Source organism: Pseudomicrostroma glucosiphilum (assembly GCF_003144135.1).
Source record: "Pseudomicrostroma glucosiphilum strain MCA 4718 unplaced genomic scaffold BCV69scaffold_18, whole genome shotgun sequence".
Lineage (NCBI taxonomy): Eukaryota > Fungi > Basidiomycota > Exobasidiomycetes > Microstromatales > Microstromataceae > Microstroma > Microstroma glucosiphilum.
Genome location: NW_020289930.1, coordinates 116161 through 136165, shown reverse-complemented (window position 1 = coordinate 136165; position 20005 = coordinate 116161). Strand labels below are relative to the sequence as shown.

Genomic DNA, 20005 nt, shown 5'->3' with positions numbered 1-20005 from the left:
AAAGATTCTCAAAAGCGCGGGGGTGGAGCGAGTCGAGTTCGGAACGGAGCTTGGCGGAGCCCAGTCCAGTCCAGACCAGTCCAGTCGACAATGAGCACCCCAAGACAAAAGAACCTTCAACTAGTCTTTTGTCGACGCTGAGTATTCCTCGCAAAACGAGACAAATGCTCAGGACGGTGATAAAGGACGGTGATAAGGGGCCGAAGTGACTAGCGCTGTTGGATTCATGTCACAGGTATAGCAATGTTTCAAGGAGGCGAAGATCCGCTACTCCATCTCCCAGTCCACTTCCTCCTCCTCCTCATTCCCCATACGAGTCGGCTGCACCTGCTTCTCCACCTCTGACGCCGGCAGTAGAGAGTCCCGACCAGCTGCTTCACCAGTGACAGCAGCAGCAGTAGAAGTAGTCGGCGGCGGGATCATTCCTAGCATCCGAGCTATACCCGCTAGCCCACCGGCTCCCCTGCCCTCGACTTCTTCCTCTTCGCCTTCATCTGCCTCCTCGTCTTCTTCTGCTTCGGCATCCAGGCGAGCCTGCCGATGAGTGCTGCTACTGTGGCCGTCAAGAAGCTCGGCTTGAGCGAGCGTCTTCGCCGGTTCTGACCGGTGAGAGAGAGCGAGAGGAGCAGGAGCTGCTGTGCTTAGCCGAGCTGCCTTTGGTGGCACTGCCTCCTCCTCTTCCTGCCCCTCTCCCGAGTCAGAGCCGGAGTCAGAATCGGAGTCGTACCCGACCAAGGAGAGTACGGGTCTCGAGGCTGGGGTCGAGCTTGAAGCGGGAGCAGAGGCAGCCGCAGGAGCAGGGCTCGAGGTGGCGGGCTGCTGCGTCTTCTGCTCTAGCGTCCGGTCTGCTGCCAATGGCGCTGCCACGTCCTTCCGGTCATTCTCCTGAATGGACCTTTTCTCATGCTGAACATTCTCCCCCTCTCCTTCCTCCTCTTCCTCCCCCTCTTCCTCTTCCTCTTCCTGCCCTTCATGTCTCACAACCCCAACCACTCCCATTCTTTCCGCCTCCTTAAACTCCTTCTTGTTCCACACTTCAACCCTCGCATACTCAACGACGGCGTGCTCCCTAGGTATAGACCTCAGTAGAGCTTCCAGGCCGAGGAAGCGCTTAGGCAGCGGGTAGAGGAGGGGTTTGGGTCTTCTCTTCTGAGGAGGAGAGGTAGAGGGAGACGCGGCAGGTGCGGGGGTTGAAGCGGGGGCGATGTTCGACACGTTTTCCGTGATAGGTGCTGGCGCAAGGATCTCGGCCTTTGGAGGGGGAGGAGGACGAGTTGCCCCTAATCTTGCTGATAAGCTGGAGAGGAGCGAATGGGAGAGGAGCGGCGCTGATGCCGGAGCGACGCTGGTGATTTCGGGAACAGGGCTCTCCTGAACAGTCTCCTGCGCCAACTCCAGAGGTTGCTGAGCGATACGCTGGCTTCGAGGGCCCGTCGGTGGCGCTTGTTGACTCCTGGGTCCAGAGGGAGGTACATCGACCACCGCTTGCCCCGGTTGAGCAATTTGCGTATTTCGCTCCCTCTTGGGCCAACCTCCATCCTGCGTCTGCCCACGTACCGACGGCATCAGAGCTCGCGGTCCAGCCGGAGGACCCTGAGGTCTGTCTTCCCACTCAACTGCAGGTTCATCTTCGTCGCCCTCGCCTTCTTGCATGTCTTTCCCCTTTCGCGCCCACCACTCGAGGTACTTTGCCGAGCTCTCGTTGCGCAATCGTACCTCGTGCACCTGTACGGCTAGGAGGACCAAAGGCGGTAGAGTGGTGTATGGCTTGGGTGTCTGGAACTCCTTGAGCTCGTCGTCGGAGAGCGCTTCGGTTGAACGGCTTGAAAGAAGGAGACCATACAGGGAGAGTACGTAGTCCGAGATGTGGAATGTCTTTGGCTGGTGCTGATGAGGGGTTGCAGCTTCAGGATCGGCAACAGCCTCCTCGTTAGACCCCACTTCGGTCTTGTCGGTGATCTGAGGCTCGCCATTGGCAGGGACATTGTGAGGAAAGGCCTCATGTTGTGCGCCGCCACCTCTTCCCCTCTTTCTCTTTCGTCCCCTCTTTGACGAAGGTCCAGCTGCCGAATGACCATTGCCATTTGGGCGAGATCCTTCGGCATTCTCGGGTAGATCTGCCTGCTTTGCCTCGTGCTCCTCCTTCCACTCTTTGCTAGCCCACTTCCAGCTCTCACGCTCCCACTCGCTCATAAGCTTGACCTGGAGGGGAAGCATCCCCGGCAAATCGTGGTAGAGCTTCCTCTTCTTCTGGCCCTCTGCACTGTCACCGTCCACCACTGCAGGAGGCAATGATGACGACGCAGAGGGAGAGGGAGAGGTGAAGTAGGCGACTTCAAGGCTGAACTTGACTTTCTTCCCCCTCTCGTCCCACTTTGTCCTATTCTCCTTCTCCCTGCCCATACCCTCGGGCAGCCACATGACCTTGCATCTCCTCTTCTTCATCTCCTCCTTGAGAGCCTCGCGATGTCTCAAGCGCTTCACCGTCTCAAAGTCGGGTCTGAAGGCCGGCCCAGCTGGCTTCTCGCCATTTTGACGAGCTTGTGAAGAGCTACCGGGATGGACGGCGGAGAGGTTGGCTTCTATTTGCTGGGGCAGAAGCCCCTGAGAGAGGAGGGCGGAGCCGACCGAGGAGACTTTGCGGCCGATGGAGCTGAGGAAGTGGTAGTCGTGGAGGAACTGATTCTCGTCGTAGGAATTGAGGGGGACGTATGTGTTGGTCTTGAGGCGATCAACTGCAGTGGAAGAAGCGCTTGCGTGAGCTTTCTGCAGAGGTGGAGCGGCGGCTGCTGCTGCTGAGGATGAGTACGAGGAAGACGAGGAGGCGTTGGGCGCAGCTGGTGTAGTGTGAGTCTGGCGATGCTCCTTGGAACAGGCCAGTGAGCAGGTCGGGTCGTAGCATGTGGGGCATTTGTACTTTGAGACTGACCCGCAGGCCACACAAGGGCCCATCGCACCTGCCATGGAGTGGGCAGTGAGGGACAATGGGCAGCGGCAGGGGAGGTAGTCTGGGTAGGAAGCTTTCCATCCAACGGAAAGGCGCCTGGCCGACTTTTTGGGCGGCGTCTAGGAAATCTGTCTGCAGCCATTCTCGCTTGGCCATGGCGCGTGGGTCCGAGTGTGGAGCTGCCCCGCGTCCAAGGTCGGTTGGGCAGCCCAGGCGAGCTTCTTCTGGGCCGAGGCCACTTCACTCGCCCACTCCTTCGCCCACTCACTTCACTCACCCTCACCTCTTGACCTCCCCGTCTCCAATCCTCACCATCGACATCCGCGCTTGATCCTCCTGCTCCCTTGGAGATGTCCTTCTCTCCCCTGGCTCTACCGACGGCGCTGACGGACCGGTATGTCGCCTCCCCTGGCACTGCCTCCTGGACGGTTCCGCACCGCTGCATGAGCACCTCTCGCGGCACAACCTCTCCCTTTCCTCATTCCTCACCTCTAGCCATGGCCAAGGACATCAGATCCTTGTCGCCGCTCTCAGCAAGCTCTCAAGCTAGCACAACCTCTTCCTCTCTCTCACCCCTACTCGTAGCCAACCACTACATGCGCAATCGTTCCAGCCTCATTTCTGCCATCTCCACCCCCCGCCTCTTCTCCACTGCTCCTCCCACCGGTCCTACTCCACCCCCTCCCAACCCCGCACCACCAGGAGCCAGTACTGCCGGTCCAGCAGCACCTGGAACAGCGAGTGCAGCCCGTCTTCCCGTCTCCTTCAAGAATTACCCAGCTCGGTATGCCCTAGCATTTGTCGCTATCCACCCAACGATTGCCTGGGGTTTGATGACGCCCATGTATCTCCTTTGTCACTATACTTCTCTCTCTACCCTTCTCCTTGCCGGACCGGGAGGAGGAGCAGTACTCAACACACGCATCCCATCCTTTCTCCCCGCTAGCGCAATCTACGCTCTCAGAGAGACACGCGCTAGACACCAACTACACAATCCTGGTGGGAGCGACCCCACTGTGGAGGAATGGATGGAGATGGCCATTCGGAAGTTCGCTTCTTCCTCTTGGCAGGTAGCAAAAGGCATTCGCAATTTAGTGACAAATGTGAAGGGATCCGTCGATGGAGATTTCTCTCCACCGGGGTTCGATTTGAAGACGATGAAGAGGGTGCAAAAAGTGGCTGCTGATGTTCAGGCGCAAGGGTTGGATGGATACAAGGGAGATGCTAATGAGAAGAAGAGTTGGTGGCATGGATATGTCAAGAATAGGGCAGAAGAGATTAGGTTCAGGGAAGTAGCTGATGGGGTAGCTGCGTACATCTTGATCAAGGTGAGTTCAGAGAGACGACCTATCATGGACTGGCAGGAGAGGGGCAGAGTCGTCTAATGAAGAGCAAAGGCACTGACTCTCTTCCCTTCTTCTCAATGCCCCTTTTTCTCTACAGGCCCTGCTGCCTCTTCGAATCCCGCTGTCTCTCTGGCTGACGCCCAAAGTGGTCAAGAGGTTCATCTAACAATTTGTCCACCGCCCTGGCGCGCTGAACGCTTTCATGTCTTTCGTCTGCGTCACTTGAGATCCCCCTGACAATTTAGCTTTTACCTACGAAGATGGTTTTCCGTCCAACGTGCACGTCTCATTTGAAATCACTTCAGCTGAAGCATCTTTGCGAGCATGATTCGTCAATAGGGCGAGCGATATGTGTAGTCAAGTGCTAGCCAGAACTGATATTGAATTTTCGATGATGATGATAAGACCAGCTAGTGGTGGCTATGTCCATGGTCCAGCTCGAATCTAAGTCCACTGTGGAGGGAAGGATGGGCGACGAAGAGTGTCAGATGCTGGTAGAAGGGTAATCTGCAGCCATGATAGCATAGACTCACCAGTACGGGCAAGCCTTTGGTCCGGGCTTGTCCTAATATTGGCGAGTGCGGGGAAGAAATACATCAGCTCTGAATCAGCTTGAAACACTCGACCCGCTTTGCTACGTACTAGGTTGATGAAGACCCTGGGGTGGCCGAGAGCGCCGCTGCCTGTGATCCAGTGAGGGGAGACGCCGCTATGTGAGCTCAAGCCCTTTATCTCTGCTTTCAATCCCCTACTATCTCTCCTCACCTCCATCACAGCTGGTGATCCTCTTGTGACTCAGCCTAATCGGCTCCCTCTGCACCATCTCCATAGCACTCAGCGGCTGAGGCTGGAACTCCATGTTCATTTGCTCGAACCTAGGTCCCCTCATGGCCATTTCCCTCGGGTTCTGCGTCTCTGACCAGGTCGTCGGGTAGTTTGGGCTCTGCTTCTCTGGAACATTCGGAGGGGTGTGAGGCATAGCTACGGGAGGAGAACGAGTGGTGCCTTCTGTCACTGCAGTGTTGTTGGCTACAGGCTGGGTGACCTGGGTGGGACGTTGGAAGAAGCCAAAGGAGGGGAGGAGATGGCGGGTGCTGCTGGAGAGGTGACGGCGGGGGGAGATGGTCGAAGTGGACGTGGATGCCTTTGTGGCTGCCCTGGAGAGGGACGAGATGTGCTTTAGTACCGCCATGCTGGGACAAGTTGGACAGTAGGGCGGACGATGTCTGGTGGATACGAAGGATGATCAATCCCGCCTATGGGGATCTGGAACTCGGAGCGGGTGGGTGAGTGCATGCGCCGGGCGCGGGGTGATTGCCGCGCACTGTGTGTCGTCTGCCCGACGCTGGCCATGGCTCGCGCTCCACGCCGCCCGCCCTGCCACGCTCCGACGCTGCCACGCTGGTCACAGCAACACCAGATGCGACACGCACTCGACTTCGCCCCCACCCCCTCTTCTTCCTACTCACGACCCACCCTCACCTCGAGCGACGTCCTCACCTCCCATACACAACTAGAGCGCTCGAGCGAGCGAGAGAGAGAGAGAGGCAGAGCTCATCCACACACACGCGCGCCTCATCCAAAGACCAGAAGGCGCCCAACCCACCTATTGCGCCCTCTCGCGCCCACGACGATGAAGGCCTCCATCCCGCGGACGGCCAACTTCTCCTGGTCACCAGCCTCTTTGCAGGTAGCTGAGCCATACATCGCCACGGGAACAGCAGCTGGCGCACTTGATGAAAGCTTCAGCAATGAGAGTGTCATCGAGATCTGGCAGCCGAAATATCGTGGAGGCAACAACGACGAAGAGATCAAGCCACTCGGAAGCGTAGCCACCAGTGCAAAGCTCAACCGCTTGGCTTGGGGCTATGTTCACCCAAGCTATCCAAAGGGCTTGCTGGCTGCTGGTCTTGAGAATGGAGAGCTCGGCGTTTGGGATGCTCAGAAGATCATCGATGGCAGTAGCGAGTGAGTTCGAGGATGCGCGGGCAAGCACCAACCCGGCAACAATACGGACTGGCTAACTCCTTCTGCCTCCTTTCCCCGATCCCTACAGCTCGCAAATTCTCCGGAACACAACTCACACTGGCCCTGTCCGAGGTCTCGACTTCAACCTCAACCAGACCAACCTTCTCGCCAGTGGAGCCGTGAACGGAGAAATCTACATTTGGGATCTGACCAACCCAACAAAGCCATACTCGCCAGGAGCTCGATCTACCAAGCTCGATGAGATCACCGCCCTCAGCTGGAACGCCCAGGTACCGCACATTTTGGCTACCTCGTCCTCCTCTGGCTACACAGTCGTTTGGGATCTCAAGAACAAGCGAGAGGTCTGCGCTCTCGCCTACGGAGGGGGGGCCGGGACAGCAGCAGGCGGACCTGGAGGAGTGGCCAACGGCGCTCTTGCTGCTGGCGCACGGAGAGGAATGGGCGCAGTGGCATGGCATCCCGACATCTCCACTCGACTGGCTACAGCATCCGAAGACGACTCGTCTCCTATCATTATGCTCTGGGACCTGCGCATGGTTCGTGCTCCGGAGAAGATCATGACTGGGCACGACAAGGGCGTCCTATCCCTCTCGTGGTGCAAGCATGACTCGGATCTGCTCCTTTCCTGCGGCAAGGACAACCGCACAATTGCTTGGAACCCACAGACTTGCGAGGTCGTCGGAGAGCTCCCGCCGTCGAGCAATTGGTCTTTCGACGTGCAATGGTGCCCTCGCAACCCTGAACTACTTGCCACTGCTAGCTTCGACGGCAGGGTAGGTATCCACAGCATGCAAGCTACCAACCAGGCCGACGAGTCAGGAGCGGCTGCTGCTGCCCCAGCTCCAGCAGCTGACGGCTCGGACATCTTCAATCTGCCTCCTACTGTTGAGACCGCTTCACAAGGTCTGACCCTCAAGCAGCCTCCAAAGTGGCTTCGGCGCCCAGTGGCTGCTAGCTTTGGGTTTGGTGGACAGCTCGTCTCCGTCCCAAAGCAGACTCCAGGTGCCGGCAGCTCCCGATCGGTCAATCTTCGCAACGTGGTCACTGAGCCCGCCATCGTCACTCGAGCTACACGGCTACAAGAGGCCATCGAATCTCAGACTCTCGCGCAATTTTGTGACGAGCGCTCGAAGGAGGCGGTCAACTCCAAGCCAGAGGAGGTTGCAAACTGGAAGGCGCTCCAGACCCTCTTCCAGGCAGACTCTCGTGATGAGCTCGTCTCCCTCCTCGGCTTCAACAAGGAGGACGTGGCGGCAAAAGTCGCAAATGCAATTTCTGCCTACAAGCGTGGCGGCCCGTCTTCCCTTTCAGGTCTGAGCTCTACGCCTGGTACCCCTTCCGCCAAGCCAGCCAGCGCTGATCCGGTCACCTCTACCCTATCGGAGCTCGGCGAACCCGCCACACCTCACGAGCCAGTCGTGTCATTCGCAGAGCAGACCTCTGTTAGCACAGCAGAGGGCAGTGGTCTCGAAGCTACCCCGAGTGAGATCTCAACCCTCTCCTCTGACAACAAGGGCACTACAGAAGGCGGTGAGAGCGAGGCAACGGAGCCCAGTCTGTTCTCTGAAGATGCAGGTGCAAATGGCTCCTCTGCGACGGATCAAGCCGGACTTGAGTTCTTCAACACTATTTCCGGAGAAAGTGGAGCTGGTGTCCGATCGGCTGTACCTGAGCGGGTTCTCGTCCCTCACATGACCTTCCCACCAGCTTCTTCCGTAGCGGCAACTGCTGGCTCGCCTGGTCCAAGCTCAGTAGCATCGGCAGATCTTCGACCGACGACGTTCCGAATCTATCCCTCCGACGAGTCGGATGCAGACAAGCTGATCACCAGAGCGCTGGTCTTGGGAGACTTTGAGAGCGCCGTCAGCCTCTGTGTATCCACAGATCGCTTTGCTGATGCTCTGTTGCTGGCTGTTCGTGGTGGACCAGACCTTCTCGCTCGCACCCAGAAGACTTACTTCGAGAGGAGGACAACCTCGCTGCCTTACCTGCGACTCTTCCAGAGCATCGTCTCCGATGACCTGACAGATGTTGTGCAAAACGCAGACCTGAATGAATGGCAGGAGATCTTCGTCGTCCTATGCACCTTTGCCAAGGCAGAAGACTTCTCGAATCTGGCAGAGCAGCTAGGTCAGCGCCTTGAATTCCAGTATGTCAAGACTTCGGGACAGGCTGGTGCGGGCGCTGACTCTACAAAGCTAACCAAGGCAAAGCAGCACCGCAAGAACGCCATCTTGTGCTACCTTGCTGCCGGCAAGCTCGAGAAGGTCGCTGGCATGTGGATCGATGAGATGAAGGAAGAGGAAGCTGCGATTGCTGCTGCTCGCAAGGCAGCTGGAGCTGCTGATGGAAGCAAGGCCAATGGTACCTCGACCGAGCATGCGGCTTCATCACTATACTCTGCCCACGCAGAGGCGCTTCAGACTTTCATCGAGAAGATCACTGTCTTCCAGAATGCTGTTGGATACGTTGACGCAGACCTACAGCAGCCTACGACTAGCGAGGCAGTTGCTGCCAGTGGAGCACGTACCTACAAGCTTGCTGCTCTTTACGACCGCATTCACGAGTACGTTGAGCTGCTGGCGGATCAAGGTCTCCTGACTCCTGCTTTGAAGTACGTGAACCAGACGCCAAGCGACTACGCTGCTCCCTCGGCCAGCAGCGACACGACTTCATCTTCCGCAGCAGTTGGCCTTCATCCAGCTCGGGAGAGGCTTCTCCAGGCTGATTCTGCTCGATCTGGCGGAAAGGGAGCTGCTCAGGCCGCTGCTGCTCCAGCTACCCAGGCGTACGCGCAACCATCGGTCAGCGCACCTGCACCTGTACAACAGCAGCAGCAGCAACAGCTCTACTCGTCATCGTCGTCTACTGCTGCACCAAGCTATGGGCAAATGTATGACCCTTACGCGGCCGCCAACCCTGGAGCCATCAGCAACCAGATCAACCCTTACAGTGTTCCGGCTCCTCAGCAGCAGCAGCAGCAACCGGTGCAGCAAGTGCAGCGACAACAGTCTTACGGAGGCTATGCTCCTCCGGTATCTCAGTACTCGAGTGGCTACGAGGCGCCCACTCAAGCTCCCCCGCTGCAGCGCCAGCCCTCCATGGTTCCTGCTCCTCCTCCGATGCTGGACTCGACCCCTACGCCTTACGGTATGCCATCGCACCAGCAACAGGCACCAGAGATGGCGGCTCCTCCACCGCCTCCCCCAAAGAGAGCGGACGGTGGCTGGAACGATATTCCAGACTTGCCATCTGCCGCTAATCGTCGGGCAGCCTCGGCAATGGGACAGAAAGCTGCGCCGATCATGTCTCCCTTCCCGAATTCACCAGTGCCGACTCCAGGACCATACGGTCAACAGTCTCCCGCTGCCCCACCTCCGCGCGGTGGCACGCCCGGTGCTCGCAGTTTCGCCAGCCCGCCGCCTCCCCAGGGAAGTGGCTTCCAGCAACAGCAACAACGCGGCCCTCCTCCGCCTCGACCACCGCCTCAGGGGCCATCTAGGAGCGCAAGCGGTGCTGGGATGAGGCCTCAACAGGGCGCTGGAGTCCCCCCTGTGCCTTCGGTCCCTCAGATTCCAGCTTTGGGCGGAGGACCCGGTCCTTACGCTCCTCCTCCCGGCCAGCAGCAGCAGCAGCAGGCAAGGCCGTCTGGACCCTACGCGCCTCCCCCGGGACAACAAGGTGGTCCTCCACAGCAATTGTCTCAGGGTCCTCCAGGCCCACCGGGCATGCCCTTCGGCCCGCCTGGTCAAGTCCGTCCCCCGCCTGGTAGCGTCGCACCTCTGAACCGCTCTCAGACGCCCGGAGCCGGTGCTGGTCCGCCTCGCTCGCACACTCCCGCAGGTGCCAGACCGGGAGCACCCCAGTTCAAGTACCCACCTGGAGACCGAGCCCACATCCCCGAGGCCCAACGCGGCATCTTTGCCACCCTCTCTCGAGAGCTAAGCCGAGTGAAAGCAACTGCTCCCCCTGCCCAGAAGCGGGTAGTGGACGACTCGGAGCGTCGCTTGAACTCGCTGTTTGACTACCTCAACAATGGAATGATCCCGGAGAAGGTGCTGGGCGGTCTGCAGGAGCTGGTGAGGGCCATTGAGGCTAGGAATCAACAGGCGGCACTCCAGCTGCATGTGCAGGTCGCCAGCTCCGCTTCGGGTGAGGTGGCAGCGATGCTTGTTGGTGTCAAGTTCCTGATCACAAGGCTGACTGCCTGAGGGAAGAGAAGATATGTGGGAAATGGGGTTGCAGGAACATCGTCGGATGGGTAGATGGTAGATGCCATGCTCGAGACAGATGGGTCGGTGGGTAAAGGAGCGGGCGCGGTCTATCTAATCTTTGTGAAACAATGAATGAATGAACGAGCCAAAAGATGCCTTCTTCTATATATTCGTCTGAATGTGAAAGTGTGCGATGCCTGCCTGATGTACAGATGGTGGCGTTGCGGCTGATTTCCGCTGACCACCGTGACCGATCTTTGGGCTCTTTCCCCACAGTACCCCTTTTCTCGGAGTGATTCAGGCCTTGCCTGCCTTGCCTACCAGCTTGGGTCCGCCTCTATTTGCGTGCAAGCCAAGAGAGGCGAACAATCCCCATGCGTTGCTCCTACCTCTCAGCAGATGGGTGGACTCCCCTTACTTGGCCTCGGAGAGGTTCCTGGGATAGGTCAAGTCAAAGGGACCTCTGGCTCTTTGCAAGGCAGAGAGCACTCATGCTCTATGGCGAGCGTGGGCGCAATGAAGCTCCCGAAAGCGGCCATTGTGCTTCTCTCCGTTCATGAGAGGTATATCTCAAACGTACTGCTTGCTGCTTGAGTCAAAGTGTGCTTCACAAGAGGAGCGGTCCTACCACTTGCGACCAAGCTGCGAGCGAGCGAGCGAGTGACCACCAACAAAGCAAGATGTTCAGCCCTGATCTCCTCCTCTCTGACCCCCTCCTCCTCCTCTCCCCTCCCACAACTCACCTTGCTCTGTACACAATTTTTGAACTCTCCAAACTCCCTCTCGCACATGCCTCTCTCGACGGTCTCGTACTGTGCAAGAATACAGGCCCCGTAAACCCTTGCCTGCTGGTGGCAGGCGGCGGCAGCTTTGCCAAAGGTGAGGACGGGCTGCAGATCCCGCTGCTTGTTGCTCGATAATGAGGAGGCGGTGGGCGCGAGCCGGGCTGCAGCGGTGGGGAGCATGACCGGTTGGGGTTAGAGGAGGGGAACGTTGAGGGGTGGGTGGTATTGCTCGTGTTTCGGTGGTGAGGTAGCGTAATGTGGGCTTCGCTTCCGGGAGTGGAGTCGAGGGGAGGCGGGAGGCGGTGGCTTACGTAAGACGCGAAGGAAGAAGAAATTCTACCCGTGGCTGGGCTCTTTGGTCCGTCGTATCCAACCACTTTTACCATCCTAACGCTCAGCATCCCATCTTCGTTTGACGTGAGTGAGATTTGTACAGGTTTACAAGGATAGTTCTGAGCTCTTTGCTGACGGCGCACTCTCTCCTCCTCCCCCTCCTTCTGCACAGCCGTGATCCTAGTCGTGAGGTCTACCTTTTCAGAAAAAGACCAGCCCACCAACCACCTTGCATCCAGCCTCGCATCTCGTCAAGCACAATGTCCGCTCCCAACCCGAAGGCCTTTCCCCTCGCCGATGCTGCGCTCACCAACCAGATCTTGGACCTGGTGCAGCAGGCTAGCCACTACAAGCAGTTGAAGAAGGGAGCTAACGAGGCTACCAAGGTAAGTCAGAGGAAGCGCAGAGGTGATGGGGGTTCAATCGCGGGGACAATGTTGCTCACGCCTACCCTCTCCCTTCTCTCCTCCCCTCAGACTCTCAACCGAGGAATCTGCGAGTTCATCATCATGACCGCCGATGTCGAGCCCATTGAGATCGTGCTTCATCTCCCTCTGCTCTGCGAGGACAAGAATGTACCCTACGTCTTTGTCCCCTCAAAGACGGCTCTGGGTCGTGCTTGTGGAGTCTCTCGACCAGTGGTCGCAGCTAGCGTCACGACGAATGAGGCGAGGGAACTGCAGAGCCAGATTCAGACGATCAAGAATGCCATCGAGAGGCTGTTGATCTGAGCTCAGTCGGGCCGCTGGACTGGAGGTGGGAGATGGATGGGAGTGATGTGGGGTGGGTCAGGAATGGGAATGAAGGGGATGGGCTGACCAGGAGTGATTCAATGCATGGACAAGAGCAATGTCTTGATCATCAACGAATCAACGAACCATGGTGAAGCGCTACCCAGCCGCCTTGAAGGCGCCTTTGCTGGACCTCCTACAAGGCCGGCCTTGGTGGTGGTGTTGAGCCGGACGCAATCTGTCTCAACACCATGCCCCTCCTCCTCTACCTCTCTTGTCCCCTCGTTCCCATGTCATCCTTCTTGACGCTGGTCACCTCAATTGTAACAACACATGTCTCCTTTTATCCGCTTGCGTCATTGCAGTCGTCGATGAGGAGCTCGGGAGATGCGTGGCGCTGCGTGCAATGCTCTGTCTGATCTAGCTTGCGATCCTTTGCCATGCCGCCCCTGTAGCGCCGCGAAGGGCTATCCTCATGGTCTCTGTGTTCCCTTTCGCCTTCTGCCACCATACCTCGATACCTCTCCTGTCCAGAAAGCACGCTGTGCTGCAGCAAAGGGTGTGTGTGTGTGTGCCTTGGGTGTGCGCCTGCGGAGGTGCAAAGTCAAGCGAGGCCCGGCGCCGGAGATAAAAACCTCTGGAAGCGCTGGCCCTCCTTCTTTGCTTCAGAACCACTTCTTCCAGAATCATCGCCATCAAAGTACTGCCACTGCCAAACCCCCTTTTTTGCCTCTCCTACCTTGGTCAAGTAGCGCAGAGGTGGTGTCGTAGTCATCGTCACTTCACTCGACAGTGACGCCAACGAACCACGGCGGGTTCAATCTTTGAGCTTGACCCGACGCTCCTTTCCATCATGGCTTCACCTGTCGCGTCGACATCGGCGACGAAGCTCCCCTCCTGGCCTCCCTCTTTGACCTCCTCACAACTCTCCTCTCTCACGGCACAAGCAACCGACTATGCCCTCAGCCACGGACTGGTCTACCGCCCTATCGGCAACCCACCACCTTCCACCCACGTGCACCACGCACCCATCTCCCTCCTCCCTTCACCCTTTCCTCGCTCTGCCTTTCAGCAGGCACTCCAGATTCAGGGCGTACTGAATGAGTTGTACGCTAGGGTGGCAGTGGACGATGTTTTCCTCGAGAGGGTAATTGGCAAGATGGTCGCGCCTGTTGATGATTTCACTAGGGGATTGTGGGAGGTGTATAGCAAAGCTAAACAGCAAGGAGTTGCACCGGTGAGTCTTTCCAGTCCACATTCGCTGCGTATACGAGGAGGATGTGGAAAGATGCTGGAAACGCCAAGGATTACGACTAAGAACCGCTACACGTACCGGCACCTCAAAGAAGGTAAACCGACTGACGATTTTCTAAGAGTGAACAATCTCTGAGGCTATAGACGCAGAGGAGGGTGACATCAGAAATGCAGATTGCCACACATACTTTGGCCATATACTGACATGCTCTTGCATTTACTCTCGTTGCCGTTGATACAGACCTACCACCTCGGTCTCTTCCGCTCCGACTATCTTCTTCACGACTCCCCCTCCGCGCCTCCCACCATTCGTCAAGTAGAGTTCAACACAATCTCTTCCTCCTTTGGACCTCTGTGTCAAAAGGTGTCAGAGCTGCATCGTTCATTGCTCATGCAGACCGACTACTACTCGTCGGCACTTGATCAACTCCAGCTAGATAATCTGCCCAAGAACACTGCCTTGACCTTGCTGAGCGATGGGCTGGCTCAAGCTCACAAGGCTTACCTGGCCGAGTCTGGCTGGAGTGGCAAGAAGGAGGATACGCCTCGAGTCCTTTTCGTCGTGCAAGAAAAGGAGAGGAACGCCTTCGATCAGAGGTGGCTCGAATTCGAGCTACTAGAGAAGCACGGCATTCGCTCAACGCGTCGCACCTTCAGCTCCCTCATCACCTCTGCATCTCGAGACTCCTCGTCAGGAGCCCTCCTCCTATCTTCAGAGACGAGCACCACTCCTGTGGAAGTCTCTGTAGTCTACTACCGTTCCGGATATACCCCTACCGATTATACCACTCCCGACCACTGGGATCTGCGCTTTCGTTTAGAAAGCACCACGGCAATCAAGTGCCCCACTGTGGCTCTGCAGCTCGCAGGAGCCAAAAAGGTGCAACAAGTGCTCGCCGAGGAAGGTGTGCTGGAGCACTTTCTCTCTCAACGCTACCCAGCCGAGGCACTCCACTCTCTACGTCAGACCTGGGCCGAACTCTACCCCCTCGACTCTTCCCCTCTAGGCGAGCAAGGTCAGAAGCTAGCGCGAGAAGAGCCAGAGCGATTTGTGATGAAGCCGCAGCGCGAGGGTGGGGGGAACAACATCTACCGCGAGGAGATTCCCCGCGCTCTGGCCGCCATGGAGGAGCGTGATGCCAAGCGTCCACAGGGTACACCAAAGGAGCGCGAGGGATACATCCTCATGGAGCTCATCCTCCCGCCGCAGGGCCTGGGCAACTACCTCATCAGGCCACCCGCCGTTGGTGCTGGTGCTGCCGCCGCTGCAGACTCAAGCAGCACTGGACAAGCGCAGGAGCAGCCCACGCGCCATGCTGAAGGTCTTCAGGCAGCCGAGTGTCGTCTTTCCCCCGACGTCGTCTCCGAGCTAGGCATCTACGGTGTAGCCCTCTTCCGTAGCAGCAACAGCAACAGCGCAAGCAGCAACAGCGCTTCCGGCACTGCAGGAGCATTGGATGAGAAGACTTACTGGAGTCTGCCGACTTCGGAAGTCGCTGCGACTTCTTCTTCTTCTTCTTCTTCGACGACGACCACTGCTACGAGGGGTGTCGAGGCGGCTTACCTCCTTAGGACAAAGGGTAGGGAGAGCGATGAAGGCGGTGTGGCCGTGGGGTTCAGTGTGCTCGACAGTCTTGTGCTCGTCTAGAAGGGTGGCGTAGTCGCCGGTGACCTACCTGTGGTTCTTTGAGCGGCTCTGTCATTCTTCTTGTAGATAAATTCGAACTCACGATATATAGAAAGATGCTTTTCATGATTCACCAATAACAGCCGCTACAGTGTGCCCTTTTCTTGTGCTTCCTTTTTTTTTGATCAGACTGTGCAGTCGCAGACATTCAGGCAGTGCAATCAACCGATGCGTGAGAAGAAGATTTCCTCGTATTCATACCGACCTCTACATCAGGCACAAGGGCGAGCCTTCTACCTCTTCCTTTCCCCTTTCACGCACGGCCATCATGCCCGACTGCTCCTCCCTCACTGCGTGTTCCAAAAGGCGAATCCAGGGCTTCCAGGCTCAGCGAGTTCCACCTGCCTAAGTTCAAATCCATCTTTTCCAACATACTCGTCCTGCTTGCCAAGTGCCTCTTCTGCCGAATCGACGTACAGGGCAGAGAATCCAAGGGTGCGCTTGAGGTAAGACTCTGCATCCTTGAGTGCCTCTTCTTCTGAAAAGGGGAGGATACGATTGAAAGAGTCGGGTCCAAATTCGGCAAGACGCTTCTTGAAGCCAATGACAAAGGGCATGGCTCGCTTGTCCTTGAGCAGACCCTGTGCTCCTAGCTCCTCTCTCACCTTTACATCATTCACCTCGCCCGTGCTGGCATTGAAATTGTTCTTGATTGCCGCAACGCACGAGTCTTGGATTGCCGGGAAGGACTTGGCGATGAAGATGCGAACGGCCTTGGGAGCGCGCTCGTCGTACGCTCGGACGTCCTTGCCCTTGGACTTCTTCTTGACAATCGACAACTCTGCATCTCGAATCGTCTTGACCAATCCACGCACATACTGAGCCGAATCGCTGATTGCCTTTGAGACGGGGGCGGAGGGCTTGGGGAATAGGGCCGTCTGCACCGAGCCGCTCTCGCCGAGAGTCTGGCGGTAGATGTGCTCGGAGAAGTGTGGGGCAATGGGAGCGATCAAGAGCGCCTGGGTTCGGATCCAGAGCTTCACCAGATCTACGTGCATCCCCTGCTCCACAGTCGCATCTCGGTACAGATCACGAGCGGACTGCATCTCGTAGAAGCCAAACTTGCATACGTCCTTGTACAGTGCCTTTTCGTATAGAGACTCGGTCTGCTGGATCAGACCATTCACGTCATTTTCGAAGACCCGATCCCAGAAAGTGTAAGACTCTCGCGGACCTGTGCGCAGCTTAGAGATGTTCTCCTTCGAGAGTACCTCATCACACCACAGGAGCAGTGTGTGCAGTCGCAGGATGTTCGCGTTGGCCGTCTTCTCCTCAAAGTTCGCGTCCTCAATGGAATCTCCAGCGTCAGCCAGGGACAGACGTGTGGCATCGGCTCCGAACTTCTGTACTGACTGGCGCAGAGTGAGCGAGTTACCAGTGGACTTGCTCATCTTCTTTCCATTCAGCATCAAGTGGCCATTGACGCGAATAGCCTTTGGCCAGTGCTCCTCTGGGAAGATTGAAGCGTGATTGTAGATGCAGAAGGTGAGATGGTTCGGGATCAGATCCTTGCCTGACGAACGCAGGTCAAAGGGGTAAAAGTAGCGGAATTCGCGACGCAGAGTCTCGAGTTTGGCTGGGTCGATGCTAGATGAGGTGGGAAGGGCAGCGTCCTGCAGGATGTATGACCACACGTCATCGGTCAGCTCCTCTGCCTTGATGCCCAGAGGTCCGACGACGCTTCCGTCTTCCACGCCTCCCTGGAGTAGGTGAGCGATGGTGTAGTAGCTCATGTAGATGGTACTGTCGGAAAGCGACTCCACAAGGAATTGGGTGTCCCAAGGCAGCTTCGATCCAAGACCGTATGAACGGGCGCATGCCCACTGATGCAGCCAGTCCAGAACACCCTCAAAGGCTTTCCTGGTCTCGGGCTGGAAGAGGTTCATCCGGTCGACGAGCTTCTTGGCAATCTGCTTCCAGCTCTCCTCTCCATAGTCAATGTACCACTGGTCAATCAGGGCCACGACACACTCGTCGTTGCTGCGAGAGATGATCTGACCCTCTGGCTCGGCATAGGCAAAGGCCAGCCCGTCTGCGATCATCTGGTCCCGCACTTTGGGCTTGGCGTCCTGGACACTCTGGCCCTTGTACGGTCCGAAGACCATGGTACCCGAGTAGAAACCTTCCTTGTACGCCAGGTCCTTTGCCTCTGCAAGAGGGACGGCGTCCTTGGGGCTCTGAATCCGAAGCTTCTTGACGAGGAACTCTGCAGTCATATCACCGTACGAGGGAGTGGAGAGAACGGGGAAGGGGTCGAGAGAGGCCCACTCCGGCTCGATTTTGTAGTAAGCAGCTTTCTTGCGAAGCTCCATGAGGTTAATGTAGTCATCTGGCGAGTCAGATGGGACGGAGGTGACTACTCCAGTTCCCTTTGTTGCCAGAACAGATTGCATTGGTAGGATGTACACCTCTGGATGGTAACCGTTGGGTGCCTTGATCTTGGTGCCGAGCAGCTCTTCACCCTTGACAGACACAATCTTCGACACCTGGCCCCTCTCCTTGGTGATGCCTTGGAAAGCCATGTTCCTCGCGGCCCGCTCTGTGCAGAGGTAGACCTCGCTGTCGTTGATCTGAAAGAGGCCGTACTCTATCGAGGGGCCTACGAAGCAGTTGGTTTGACCATACATGGTCTCGGGACGAAGGGTAGCAGCAATGAAGAAGACCTTCTTTCCTGCGACCTTTGAAGCAATGTCTCCCGCTCGCTCGCCCCATTGGCTGACCTCCATCTTCAGAGCAGTGTACTCCTGAGGGCCCAGCGCCTCTCCGCTAGATCGGTCGTGGTCCATACAAGGCTGACCATCCTTAGGTGAGTAGATAGTGTACCTCTCACCGAAGGCGACCCGCTGCTGTGCGCGGAGGAGGTTCATCTGCCATCTCACAAATGAGTCGTAGTAGGGGTTGATGTCTGTGGTGAGGAAAGCTCTTCGCCAGTCCAGTCGGGCTCCTAGCAAAGCTGTATCAGCCTTGGCGATGGGAGGGAAGTACCTCAGCCAGTGAACTGGGTCGGCAAATTGGCTGATCTCCTCTCGAGGAACACCCATGTTCTCCAGAATCTGGAATTGGTACTTGACTCCTCCAGTCTTAGCAAGGATCTTGGCCTTGGGAGCCTTGGCCACGTTTGACTGGGTGAGAGAGGAGGTATCGAGGGCTGCATCTGGCTGCAGCTTGGCCTCTGCTTCCTCCTCGTCCTGGTACTTGTCAAAGTTGGGTCCGAACTTCTCGATCTCATTGATGAGCTTGTCGGAAGCGGACTTGATGGGCATACCAGTGCAGTGGAAGGCCCAAGGGAAGAGAGCTCGGCGGCCCTTCATCCTCTCGTATCCAACTGCGAACTCGACCTTGGAGAGAGAAAAGGCATGACCCAAGTGGAGAGATCCATTCATGTAGGCGTACGGGAAGGTACCGAACCATTTCGGGTACTTCTCACGAATCTCCTCGGGAGTCATGTTCTCCAGACCGGGCTCGCCGCTCTGCATGGGAGAGTCGACCTCAAAGAACTTGGACTCGGCCCAGAACTGCTGGTACTTCTTCTCTAGATCGGTCAGATAGTCTCTCTTGGCCGTCTGTCAGAGGATTGCGCAAAGACAATAGGAGAGGCGGAGCTTTCAGCGTGAGCCCTTTGAACGCTGCTTCCTTGCGCGACACATACTCACGTTCTCCAGCTGAATGGGCCCACCATTAGCATCGACGGCACCTCCCTTTGCGCCCGTAGGAGCGGAGGCGGCGGAGCTGGCAGCCTCTTTTGGCGCCATGACTGTAGAGTGCAGGCTTCTGCTGCTCAAGGAAAGGGGGACAGGAGCGGGGCGAGGGAAAGCTCGACTTCGCACTGCTCGAACGGTGAAAGGTGTGAGCAGACGTGCGTTCGCCAAGGCGCCTAGCGTAGACGTCGTGACGAAGGGAGTGGGGAGGATGGGGGGATAGTGGGATGTGGCAGATGGCGTGGTAGATGGACAGGATGTGACCAAGGCTATCGAGGGAGGCCAGTCGAGGAAGAAGTGCAGTAGCGGGCGAGACAAAAATCGGAAAGGCGCGCGCCACGTGAGCCGGAAGGCACAGGCACCCTCGTAGCAGGCTGGGCAGGGCCGGCCGGTATACAAGGCCCTTGACACTTGATAGGAGAATGCCTCGCAGCCAATGATGTTCCACTCGGCGAGTCACTTTCTCCGCTGAGTATCTCCGAAAATGGCAGAGCCCCGTCCTCCTGCCCTTGGCATACCAGCTGACGCCTGGATCTCAAGAGAGACATAATGATACGAGTACATTCATTGCCTCTCCTTATGTCCGCCATCTGTTGAGCCTCACCGCAAGGTCATCCATCGCTCTCCTCTGTGCAAGTCCGAGTAGGCTCTTGTACAGCGAAAAGATGGGAAGCCTCTGCAAGCCCCGTCATCGTCTTTGGCTCCAGTCTCTCATCGGACCAGATCACACTCGAGTCGCATCAAAGAACGCATCCACTGCTGCACGACGTAGCGAGCGTTGCTACTTGCGATTATATTTGGTCAAATGTCAGCCCGAGGAGGACGTGGATGATGTACATCCGCCCTTCCGAGTTGGCATCGATGCTTTGGCTGAACAGCTAAACGGTCTTCCGCTTACTGGACCGCTTACTGCTTCATCGCCGTGTCCGCGCTCCCCTGCTTACCCCCTCCCACCATCCTCCCCACTTTACCCCGCTGCACATGCAGCCCGCATTTCACTGATCGCCCCACCCTATGCCAA

General features: G+C 57.3%; 8 protein-coding genes across 8 annotated transcripts; 4 read left to right on the top strand and 4 right to left on the bottom strand.

The window, feature by feature from the left end:
- Window positions 1–130: 130 nt before the first annotated feature.
- On the bottom strand, window positions 131–3013 carry BCV69DRAFT_285377 (hypothetical protein). Its single transcript, XM_025493372.1, has one exon. The coding sequence runs from the start codon at window positions 2962–2964 to the stop codon at window positions 268–270; it is 2697 nt and encodes an 898-aa protein (XP_025345237.1). The 5' UTR covers window positions 2965–3013; the 3' UTR covers window positions 131–267.
- A 185-nt stretch (window positions 3014–3198) lies between these two features.
- On the top strand, window positions 3199–4520 carry BCV69DRAFT_285376 (hypothetical protein). Its single transcript, XM_025493371.1, has 2 exons — window positions 3199–4275; window positions 4391–4520. The coding sequence occupies exons 1-2, from the start codon at window positions 3298–3300 to the stop codon at window positions 4457–4459; spliced, it is 1047 nt and encodes a 348-aa protein (XP_025345236.1). The 5' UTR covers window positions 3199–3297; the 3' UTR covers window positions 4460–4520.
- Window positions 4521–4703: 183 nt separating this feature from the next.
- On the bottom strand, window positions 4704–5485 carry BCV69DRAFT_253203 (hypothetical protein; the record flags this gene model as incomplete). Its single annotated transcript, XM_025490507.1, has 4 exons — window positions 4704–4746; window positions 4827–4858; window positions 4936–4976; window positions 5059–5485. The coding sequence occupies 4 exons, from the start codon at window positions 5483–5485 to the stop codon at window positions 4704–4706; spliced, it is 543 nt and encodes a 180-aa protein (XP_025345235.1).
- Window positions 5486–5926: 441 nt separating this feature from the next.
- On the top strand, window positions 5927–10493 carry BCV69DRAFT_301531 (hypothetical protein; the record flags this gene model as incomplete). The annotated part of the gene is made up of 2 exons (XM_025494573.1): window positions 5927–6261; window positions 6350–10493. 2 exons carry the CDS (start codon window positions 5927–5929, stop codon window positions 10491–10493), a joined length of 4479 nt encoding a protein of 1492 aa, XP_025345234.1.
- Window positions 10494–11120: 627 nt separating this feature from the next.
- BCV69DRAFT_240200 (hypothetical protein) lies at window positions 11121–11404 on the bottom strand (the record flags this gene model as incomplete). The annotated part of the gene is made up of 2 exons (XM_025489995.1): window positions 11121–11138; window positions 11240–11404. Coding segments are annotated over 2 exons (183 nt in total), but the record flags the coding sequence as incomplete, so codon positions are not given.
- A 264-nt stretch (window positions 11405–11668) lies between these two features.
- Window positions 11669–12736, top strand: BCV69DRAFT_274303 (13 kDa ribonucleo protein-associated protein). The gene is made up of 3 exons (XM_025491033.1): window positions 11669–11698; window positions 11787–12000; window positions 12091–12736. Exons 2-3 carry the CDS (start codon window positions 11875–11877, stop codon window positions 12343–12345), a joined length of 381 nt encoding a protein of 126 aa, XP_025345232.1. The 5' UTR covers window positions 11669–11698; window positions 11787–11874; the 3' UTR covers window positions 12346–12736.
- Window positions 12737–13019: 283 nt separating this feature from the next.
- Window positions 13020–15372, top strand: BCV69DRAFT_285372 (glutathione synthase). The gene is made up of 2 exons (XM_025493370.1): window positions 13020–13582; window positions 13841–15372. Exons 1-2 carry the CDS (start codon window positions 13199–13201, stop codon window positions 15245–15247), a joined length of 1791 nt encoding a protein of 596 aa, XP_025345231.1. The 5' UTR covers window positions 13020–13198; the 3' UTR covers window positions 15248–15372.
- BCV69DRAFT_314912 (leucyl-tRNA synthetase) lies at window positions 15354–19262 on the bottom strand. Its single transcript, XM_025495158.1, has 2 exons — window positions 18940–19262; window positions 15354–18849 (listed from the first exon to the last, which is right to left on the bottom strand). Exons 1-2 carry the CDS (start codon window positions 19036–19038, stop codon window positions 15574–15576), a joined length of 3375 nt encoding a protein of 1124 aa, XP_025345230.1. The 5' UTR covers window positions 19039–19262; the 3' UTR covers window positions 15354–15573.
- Between the last annotated feature and the right edge of the window lie 743 nt (window positions 19263–20005).